At 33.1% G+C, this 11,685-nt stretch overlaps 1 protein-coding gene across 1 annotated transcript; it reads left to right on the top strand.

The window, feature by feature from the left end:
- The first annotated feature begins 3,729 nt into the window (after nucleotides 1–3,729).
- Nucleotides 3,730–8,014, top strand: LOC117179140 (UDP-glucuronosyltransferase 2A3-like). Its single transcript, XM_033370819.1, is given in 6 exon segments — nucleotides 3,730–3,957; nucleotides 6,839–6,863; nucleotides 6,927–7,070; nucleotides 7,466–7,501; nucleotides 7,504–7,690; nucleotides 7,774–8,014. Coding segments are annotated over 6 exon segments (861 nt in total).
- Nucleotides 8,015–11,685: the final 3,671 nt, after the last annotated feature.

Here is an 11,685-nt window from a genome sequence, read left to right on the forward strand (position 1 = left end):
AAGGGTAACATTTTTCAATTTTATTCCAATGGATTTTGTAGTTCGGCATGTAGTTACTAGTTACTACTCGGAGTAGTAAACATTACAAAAGTTCCGCTATGACCCTCCCTTGCAAACTGAAAATAGTAAAATCTAGTCTGATTTTTAGCAAATATTGCAGCAAAGTGTTTCTCCGTGTAGGATAGTCGAAATTATTATTTGTGGGTTAATTTAACAAAAATAGTGCACATGCATACTATTTTTATGCAGCACAATAAAATTTGTTTTGTTATTATCCCTCAAAAAAGAGTCCAAGGACGTTCGTTATGATCTTTCAGAGTTTCTCCGAATTCAGTTTTAAAAAATATTCATTTTTGTGGAAAAAAGCCGGGAGGACTGTACTCGATTGACCCACGACGAAGTATCACATGCCCTTAAGACGAAAATAATTGACCCATAGAAAGCTGATCTTGGAACGTGTCGAGACCAGCGGTACGTTTCGCTGGCCCCGCCATGGTGTTTGCCTTACAGGAGGTGGTTTTTATGGTTTGAAGTTTGTTGCACAAATTTGATAAAATTAAGACGAAAATAATGCACCTATAAAAAGTTGAATTTGGATAATGTCAGGAACAGCGATACGTCTTGCTGTCCCCGCCATGGTGTTTGCGGCACAGGTGGTGGTTTTTAGTGGTTGCATTTTGTGACACAAAACTTGAACACATTAGAATGAAAATAATTCACCCATATAAAGTTGATTTTTGATAATGTCGGAACCAGCGTAACGTTTCACCCCCCCCCCCCTCCATGCTGTTTTTCGCACATGGGGTAGTTTTTATGGGGTGAAGTAGGCTGCCCCAGTTAAAACAAATTAAGAAGAAAATAATGCACCCATATAAAGTTGATTTTGGATAATTTCGGGAACAGCGGTACGTTTCGCTGACCCCGCCATTTTTTTTAAGAGAGAGAGAGAGAAATTAGATACTTCCGATGATGCAAAAATTCAAACTTGTTTGTAAAAATTGGAACAAATTCTGCACTAAATATTTGGCCGAAAGAAAAGTTAAATTAGCGTGGGAGGTGGGGCCAGCGAAATTATCCTCGAACTGAATTATGGTTAGGTCCTGCACCCCAAAAACAGAGATATTTGCTCGGGAGAATGAAATGAATTTCGCGTGGGGCACATTTGCCCCCCGCAGGATCCGTGTAGGTTTAATAGAAGTGCAAAGAATAAATATTTGAGCGCAAAACGCAAGGTACCTCATTATCGAGCGCGAAGCTCAAGATCTAACAGACGCGCGAGCACATAGCGCACAACGTGAATGTGCCCGCGCAGCGGACAGATTTTTTATTAAATGTTCGAATTTTTTTGCCATTTAAATAATTATAAATAATGGTTGGTTGATTGTCATTGGTTTAAATTCACTCTGCATGAGTTTTTTAATTTTACAGACTTCAGCTATAAAATTAATATTTACTCACTGCACTGGTATAGAACTGTAATTATTGACCAGTTTAAAGAAATATCATTTAAAATGTAAATTGTGTAATTTTTACTTCCGTTAGCACCCAATACATAAATATATTCTTCTGTCATCCTATTATCCCCTCTTTAATCCTTTTCCGCGAAAAGCTTGGAGGTGTACTCGAGGCCTCATTCCATACACGTTGAGGTAAGTGGCATGACGTGCTTATTGTGCGATATTGTTTGAAAATTTGTTTAAATTGTTATTTGTGTGATTCATATGCATAAATTACAGTTAATCAATAAGTATATGCAAATTAAATCATAAAAGGCAATTCGTGCAAAATGGCTTCGCTCTATTATTTCACAACTATTGCAATTAGCACAATTGTATTAGTAATAATGAACAAATTCCAGGAGATTTATATAATCTTGTTTTGCTAATACTCTCCTTCTCACTCACTCCTAGCATAATTTTCACCTGGTTGCAGTATGACTTATGAATCATACGTTCATATAGGTAGCGTAACATTATATCTGAAGTGACCCATCTCAAGAAACCAAAGTTCTTCGGTCGAAGTCCAACTTCGGCAAATTGTAGTTCTATCTAATGGCAGTTAATAAAAAAAAGAAAAATCTGCACAAAGATTTACTGTGGAGGAGGTAAAATTTTTTGTTTTTTGCCGGTACCGTCAACTTCGGCGACTCTTAAATCTTGATATCGATAAACAAAGTTTTGTTTAATAGAGATTCGATAGGTTTTTTACGCTCTTTTCATTTATTATAATAATTTTTTTTCAAATAAATACTTGACCTTCAAAATTGAAGTTCCAAAACCTATTTCCCTATACATTCCAGGTGGAAATGTCGGTAGTGTACCGGAGTTCAACACCGGCGCAGTATTGGCCCAGTACTGCACACCAGTACAGACAGCCGTTGGTTCGCCCAGTATTGGCAGAACGTTGGCTGCACGACCGGGTCGGCACTATGCCAGTAGTACAAAAATATACTTAAAAAAAAACACGTCTACAAATGTTGTCAGGGTGTTTTGAAATGTCGAGAAATTGACTATAAAATTAAGGTGAAAACATTTTTTTCTATTACTTTTTTTAAGGAAAATATTCTAAGTTCCACCTCCACGAAAAATTTTTAATTTTCAGAAAAAATTATATTGGATGTATGTCTTAATAGCTGTTGAATAGTCTAAAACACCTAAAAAGCAAAACGTTACACGAAGGTTTAAAGAAAATTGTTATTAAAAAAATTGTTGCGCAACTTGATAAAATTTCTAAGTTCCGTCGATACAAATTTTAAATGCTCATTAAATGTTATTATCAGAACTTTTAAAATGGTCTAAAACGCAGAAAAAATATTACACGAAGAAAAGTTGTAGTCGATTTAAATTATTTATTTAATAATTATTTTATTGATATTCCTGTCAGAAGTTCACGTATTTTACATTTACATAACGTCTTATTATAATAAATAATTAGAAAAAGAGAGCTCAAAATTTAGTATTTGAACTTTTCTGAACAGTAGCTTATGAGGATAGCCTTTTCACCAAGTTTTAACATGTCGGTTTAGCGCAGTGGTTAGCACTCCCGACTACTAGGCGATAGATTTAGGTATAGATATATAGGTTCAATCTCCCTTAGCGTTAGAAATTTTATTTGTAATATAATGTTTAAAAATGTAATATATGCATTCATTCTAAGCATTTCCATTAACATGTTTTGACAAAATACTCGCTGTCAATTATTATTTATTTTTTAAATACCTTTTTGGTTATATCTTTAGATTATAGAAATAGTGGGTGTTAAAATTAAACAAATAGTTTGAAAATGATATTTTTGTAATTATAAATAATATTCGGACGATATGCAGTCGTATGATGATGATTGTGTGGTCTTTAAAACAATGAAATAATTTTTTATCATTTTTAAAATTAACTCCGGCATTTTCGTACACCAGCGGTTTGCCAGTACTGCCCCAGTACTGGCAGTCAGTACTGCGCCAGTGCTGGCACGCCAGTACCGCCAAGCATTACAAGCCAGCACTGGCACAGTACTGGCTCAGTACAGACATTCAGTGCTGGAACTTCGGCCAACTGTTATATTGCGTTTGGAAAACATTTAAAAATACCCATAATAGGAATTTCAACAGCTGCTGCAATTTATGATTGGATTGGTGATTCCGTTGGAAATCCAGGAAACCAGGCCATTGTGCCTGGAGCTTTTTCGGGTATCACCCAAAAAATGAATTTTTGGCAGCGACTCATGAACACATTGATGTCCAATTTTGTTAAGCATCAATTTAATTATTTTGCAACAGAACAAAATCAGTATGTGGAAGAAAATTTTGGACCAGGATTTCCGAGCATTTATGAACTATCAACAGAAATGTCTTTGCTCTTTATTAATTCACATTATAGTTTAAATGGTATCCAACCTTTCACTCCAGCAGTTATCGAAGTGGGAGGCCTCCACATTGACGATTCCGAAGAAAAACTTATACCGGTTAGATTTGATTTTAATAACTAATTATAATTATAATTAGTTATTGTAATCCAATATAGGTCAAGTAAGACTGATCCACTGACTTTCGGCCAAACCGAAGAGCCGCCAAATTTTAAATATTTTTATACTATCGATGAAATTAAAATTAAACGTTTTGATACTCATTTCTATGATCAAAATCTGATAATTTATTGAATTTCATTGATTTATTGTAATTAACACTCAGAGAAATGTCCTCTTATGTAAAAAAGATAGTTTTTCACAAAAATGGAATTTTTTCTTAAATTTGCGGTTAAGAGAATTTTCATTTGTCGCGAAAAGAATCTTTTTGCAGCCAAAATTTTCCTTTTGCCAGAGAGTTCTCCTAATCTAACAGCTTAACAATTCTGTTTGCTTAAACAAAGTATTCACGCGGTTCGAAACAAAGCATGCGAGAGGATGATGCTTGTACCATATTTCCAGACAAATTTTTCTCTCATCAGTGTAAACTGATGTGTTTTAGAACGGAAACCCGAAATGGTCCATGTACATTTGTGATTTTCATAATTTAAATATAAATTTTTTCTAGTAAAAAGAGAAATTACTTTTACATGTTTCTAGGGCGTCTGCATGAAAAGGGCGCTTATGATCGATTCTAGTTTAGGAGATAATCGCGTTTTCTAAGTTGAGGTAAAAATGATTATTTTTTGTTTTGAGTGAAGGAAGATACTGGGACCAATAGTGAATTAAGGACGTTTATTTAACAGCATCTATTTAAAGGTTTAGATTTTCCTTTCTCTTTAGAGAAAAGTTATAATTCTGATTTAATCCTAATGCTCAAGGTCTAATTTTATTCTTTAACGGAAATTTATAAATTTCTATTTGGGTTCATTATATTTAAAACAATAAATCGAGAAATCATACAGTTATTATTATTATAAACATTCATAGTTTAAATGTTAATTAACACCGCTCAAATAGAATTGTAGAGAATTCTTCAAAGAATAAAATGAGGCCATGATCATTAGGATCAAATTAAAATTGTATCTTTCCCTAAATAAAAAGTAAAAACTAAACCTTTAAATAACTGCTGTTAAATAAACAGTTTTAACCTGAATTATTTTTTCTGAAGTGTGCTTAGAAGCCTCCATCAAGATTTACAGAAATTAATAATAGATACTTTTTGTGGATTTTATCAATCATTTTTAAGATAGGCTACTTTTGAGATTGATTTTACGTAGTGTACATCCTTAAGTACAGTAGACTCTACAACACTTCTCGTTTTCGGGGCCGCAGGGAAAGCGAACACGGTGTCAGAATACCCTCTCTCCTGCAACACGCGAGAGCCACGTGACACGCGTGCAAATTCAAACGCTCTCAAGCGTCGCTTAGCCTTGTCAAGTATGTTCGGTGAAAGGAAAACTTCCCTTCAATGGCGCCAGAACAAAAATATTTTTGGGGGGCATTCTAAATATCGGAAATTCTCATTTTTGAGTTAGATTTTCAACTGTCGAAGTTTCAGTGAAACTTATCGAATTTATGATTATTTCTGGAGAAGGAAAATGTTATAGCAGTTACGAATTCGTATTTGAAAATTAATCGAATTCAGAGTTTCATGAATTCCAAGTTATAAATTCAAAAATATCAAGCTGCAAAGAATTTCAGTGGACTTAATTGCCGAATTTTTGAATATGTAAACTTTGAAAGAATTTGCTGAGAGATAGAAATTTCGCGAAATTTTACGTGTTTTTGTTGGCGGTTCCATTGCAATTCTATTTTAAAAAAATGTGACATTATAGGTTAACGTATTTGGTAAACAGTTTGACAAAACAAAAAGTATGCCGCCTTTTTCGGAGTATTGTAATATTTAGACTTATAATTTTTATTTTATAATTAATAATTAGATTTATAACTTTCAACAATTACGAGTGAGCGACAATATTAAAAATTCCACTGTAAAGCACAAAAGATCACACGAGCCTATATAAAGTTACCCTAACCTAAGTGTAAAGTTCCGCTCTAGAATTGTCGAGAGTCGAGCCGCATTCGGCGCAGCTGGCCGCGCATGTTTGTGGGTGAAATGAGGCAAGGAGTGGGGGTGAGCGAACGAAGGGGAAATCGGAAAACGAGAAGTGTCTTAGCAAGAAGAGTCGTAGAGTCTACTGTAACTCCATACCGGTCATAGAGGCCCTTTCCATGTAATCGCCTACCCACTGGGTAGGTATGCTTTTTAAATGGGAAACCCTATTTTTGACACAGGATTCGGAAATAGCCGAAATTTTTGCGTCCAAAAAGATAGTTTTTAATTTGTTAGAGTGACCTTCAGAGGGTCAAGGTTAAATGTTGAAAAGTTTCCCAAAATCTGTTTTCTTTATACTTTTGAGGATTTATGGGCGAACAAATGTTTGGGTAGGCTTGGGGGCCTACGTCCTTTACCATCTTGACCTTGAAGCAAGGGGACTCATGGTAAACAGGCACTCCAAACATTTGTTCACCCATAAATCCTCGACATATCAAAGAAAACAACTTCTGGGCGATTTTTCAACATTCAACGTTGATTTTCTGAAGGTCACTTTAATAAATTAAAAACTATCTTTTCGGGCATAAAATTTTCCGCTATTTCTGAACCCGGTGTCAAAAATATGGGTTCCCATTTATAAAGCTGACTTTGACGTTCAAGTGACCTTGAAAATTGACCCTAAGGTCACAGTAATTAGTACAGTCAGATGGCCCCGATTGCCCTGAACAACTTTTGTCTAAACAATTGTTTCACATCTGGCTTGCCAACAGAGATATTTGTATGCTTCAATTAAAATAGCCCACCCGGTATATATCGAATTTGTCATTCTCATGTCTTAATTGTTAAGTTAATTAATGGTTGTTTTGTAAATTATTTTCATAGGTGCTGCAATCATGGCTGGATGAAAGTAAAGATGGATGTGTCTACGTAAGTTTTTGATCTATGGTGAAAATTGAATCGTTTCCCGAAGAAACCCTGAAAGCTTTTTATGCTACTTTTAAAAATATATCACCTGTTCTTGTTTTAATGAAAATTGCAAGGCCGAAGGAATTGCTGCCTGGTCTTCCAAAAAATGTTAAAACTCATCCATGGCTTCCCCAAGTTCAAGTTTTGAGTAAGCACTAAAATCCACTATTTTTTCATTGATAGTCTGTAATAACTATCATCATTTTAAAATATTTTTATCCTTTTATAATTCAGATTCAAGTTCGAAATTCATCTTTAAGTGCTTAAAAAATTGGATATTGTTTCCGTTTCCAAATTTTAATTTTTAAATTTGATCACTTTCATTAAGAATTATTCGTTTTAGATTATATCGTAATCAATAGCTTTAATTTTTAATTTACAATTCTGAACGAATTAATAATGCAAACCTTAGAACCTTTGAAATTAAAAAATATATATTCCAACACTCAAATTGTAATCTGTTGTAATCTCTCAATACTTTCAATCGACTTGGCCTCAAATTTTGGAGTATTGAAAACTTCAACAAATAATTTTCTTTTACAGAACATAAGAATGTGCAAGTCTTTGTGACCCACGGTGGCTGATGGGAACGTTGGAATCGATCTACGCTGGAGTTGCAATGGTCGGAATACCCCTCTTTGGGGATCAAATTAATAATATTAACTCATATAAAAAGAAGAAAATGGCAGTCTCCTTAGACTTTAGAAATATCACTGAAACTGCTTTCACTGAGGCTATCAACACGATTTTAAAAGATTCCGATTGTAGGTCAAATATCATTTGAAAAAATACATCAGACAATATTTTAGAAATATTAAAGTTAGAATATTTAATTTTTAATCTTCTTTCAGAAATAACATTGAGAGGGCATCTAAACTTTATTATGATAGCCTAACCACTCCTCAAGAAACGGCCGTTTTTTGGACAGAATACGTCATAAGACATGGAAATGTGCTACGGTCTCCAGCGGTAGATTTGAAATGGTATCAAGTCCAATTATTGAATGTTTATGGTTTTCTCGTATTTATTATCTTATTTGTTTTTTACATTATTTTTTTTGATGGTAAGAACTTCAATCAGATGTGTCTGTAGCTCAAAAAATATAGAAAAGTCACTTTTATCCAAAAAGAACGAATAATCGTGAAATTCTTATAATCACGATTTATCAAAAAAATAGTTAATATAGTATTTGTACATATTAATTCTCAACTTAAGAATAAAAACACTTCTGTGCCAAAAATTTGATAAGTATAATATATAATGATTTTAACAGTTTTGTTCAATAATTTTTGTAGATTATTCATTTAGAATGCCGATGCCCACGGAATAATTCGGAATACATTTTAGCTACTCCTAAAATAATGATTTCTGTGGGTAAATAACTGAACATGAAATTAATAACAATTTGTGATAAAAAGATATAATCTTCTTCTTTGAATCTTCAAAAATATTACTCATCCCCAATCTTTATCGACCCCTGTTTAAGGTATTTTTTGAAGTTTTTTTATTGTCTCATATTTTACATTCTCATTCATGAGAGTGTAATGTAATCGCCCAAATTTTCGATCTCTGGTTTTTAATGGATCTTTACGTTTCGACACTCACAGAATCCGAAAATCATAACATTTCATCGGTGTCTGTCTGTCTGTATGCCTGTACGTCTGCCTGTATGCCTGTTTGTATGGTTACCTGAATGTTGTACCCACGCTAACTTTTGAAGGATTTGTCAATTGTCCAATCAAGTCAGCCTTTGATACATTTCTCAAGGTTCCCAAAATGAAGGCTAAGTTCGTTAAGCAGATATTTCCAACCAAAATTTAAAAAAATTAATTTTTTTATTTTTTCCGCATTGTGAATTACGAAAATCTATCAACAGTTCTTTACTTGTTTAAGAGGTTATTAAAATTTTTTCTTTAATAATAATGTAAGTAAATAATAAAAAATTTTTGATTACAATTTTTATAAGGATCCCTAAAACGAACATATCAGATTTAATTTTTTTTGTGGTTTGCATTAATATTGTAATATACACGGAAAAACCAAGTTTTATAAAGTTTAAAGAAATAATTCAGGAGCAGCGGATATAAGCGATAACTGAACAGAGTTTTATATAATTTCCGAAATATTCCAGATACTGAGTGTTTTTGTAAAGCACTGCATCATATGAACTGGAGAAAAAAGTTCCGTGAAATTCGAAATGATCAGGCAAATAACTTATGCGCAATTGTGTATATGTAGTTTACTATATGTGGAGATCGATAGTTATAGAGGAGGTTGCATTGTTGAAATATGGATTTGTAAATTTCAGTTCCACTTCATAATTTTTCTATTTTAAACTCATTTTCTAAGCAAAAATTTGATAACGCTGATTCGCTTCTTCGTCGTTTTTGAGAAAATAGTTTTTCAAATATTTGATACACGCCTTATACAACTTGTAGAAAAACTGCTCCAACCCGCCGGTAACTTTTTCAAGACATTTTTTTATTGAAAAGATATTTTATTTTATAAGAGATCAAATAAAAATAGTCTATAGGGGTCTGCGACGCGGCGTGAGGTGATTTAGATTTATGATTAGGTAGTTTTTGTAGAGTTCAAATCCTCAACGATTAATTAAGATTTTTTAAACTGTTTAAGCATCTGATTAAATGTATACATGGCAATAAGCTTGTACGTGTATAATAAATAAGGTGTAATAATAATATTTTAAAAAAATTTCGTTGTTAAATTGCTCTGACAGATTTTGCATCCTCTCCATTTTACATTTTCCAGAACTCTAATTAATATGGAATTAAAAACATGCGCGCCAGTACATGCTATATTGCCTCAGATTTTAAATACTTTTGAAACTTTCTATACATCTAGTGAAAATAGTTCATCCCATCGTACATCCAGGTTGCTGTATTAACATTTACAAATATGCAATTCTGTAAAATTTGTAGATTTTAATTAATTTTTTGCCCTTATCACATACTTAACTGAAAGAGGGAAAATATGTACTTTAAGACATACTACACGGAATACTACTCGGATATGAAAAAAATGCATCGGATATTAATTTATGTTCGTAAATAATCTGCGAATTTTAAGAAAGAATTGACGAACTCAATATGACAAGTGTAAAACCTTTCATCACTTTTTTCCATAAATAATTACAAGAATATTATAAGTGATTGGGACAAGTTTCGTCGAACACACGCGAGCTTTGCCGACAAATCTGGGATTTAGGAAGTAGGTTCGCCTTCAAGTGGCCCGCACACACTCTCAGCCACACGCGCGTTGTGTATTTTCACGCGTATGTGCGAGGTTCGAGTTCGTCGGATGAGTGGCTACCCAGGAAACAAGATACGATTGACCGCGTTTCAATTGTATTTCAAGTCATATAAAATGTGTATCTTAAAGAAGAATCGCAGATTGCTGACGATAAGTTAGAGGTACCAGTGAATCGGAGAAGTGGTTATTTTACGATTCACCAAACAGTCTTTCGTTGCCGATTCAAAAACGACGGTTAATGCGTAATAATACTATTCACAAAAGAAAATTACAGACCAGAAAAAAGAAACACCTTATTTTTTAAATTTATTATCACTATAATATCGAATAGTTATCGTACTATAGTATCGTAAAATTCAATACTCTGCCTCTTTCTTTCACGGCAAATGAGAAAGACAGCGGGTGCGCATATGCTAGGCGCAAACCAAAAACGCGTCCATGTTTACATTTTATTATAATCACAAATATTTAATTCAGTAATTTGTATAATTTATTGAAAGATTTAATATTTATATAAAATTGCATTTCATTAAATGGTAGGTTTCTTATGATGGACATTGTTCAATCTTAAAAATCCATTTAATTTACGTCCCTAACTTATCGGCATTTTCCTATTCAAATTTACTTGCAGCCCCTTCCCATTCACTACAATTAAATAATGAAGAGCTTAATCTGCATTATACAATTCATCGGACTTCATCAAACATCAATTGTATGATGCAGATTCGTTTCTGAAAAAAGCGACCTGCACTTCTCCATTCAGTTTGACATCCTTCAAACTCCATTTCATTGAGAACTTGAAACGATTCATGCGTTTCTTCTGTCAATCGTAAATCACGAATTGAACTTAATTTAGTTTTTTGAGGTTATGTTCTCCTATTCAGAATGTCGTAAAACTATAGAACAATTACATCTCGGAATGTGGCTTGGCAGCTTTAATAAAATCCAAATAGCTGACCAATTCAAAGAGTGCCAAAAAAATTGGAATCGTTCAATCGTTTCTTTTTTCCTCGGTAGAAGTTTTATAATACCTAAATTGTTTAGCCTCAATGGCTGCGCGTGTTTACGCACTCTTGGTTTATGTTTAGCAACTGTCGAATCAGCAGTTCGAGAATTTGTAGCCTCATAGTTGTATATATTTATAAATAACTATAAATGATATCGCACGAATAGAATTTTTCCCATTTTATATTTAAGTCTGAAATTTTCAGAAACTATTCGTAGGAAATTTGAACTGTTCGTAAAAAAGTTCCAAATTTATCCATAGATTTTTCCTAGAAATACGGATATAATGTTTCATTTTTTTATCCCGTATCCAAGACCTAGCTACAAGTTCGTGACTTTTATACGGATATATTTTTTCCGTATAACAAATAAGATAAAGAATATTTCTTTATGTGCATGTTTGCACATTAAAAATGTGAGGATTAAAAGGAAAAGATTCAAACATATATTTTTTTAAATTTTAAACCATAATATTCAGAAATATTTGA

This window comes from Belonocnema kinseyi, chromosome 1, assembly GCF_010883055.1.
Source record: "Belonocnema kinseyi isolate 2016_QV_RU_SX_M_011 chromosome 1, B_treatae_v1, whole genome shotgun sequence".
Lineage (NCBI taxonomy): Eukaryota > Metazoa > Arthropoda > Insecta > Hymenoptera > Cynipidae > Belonocnema > Belonocnema kinseyi.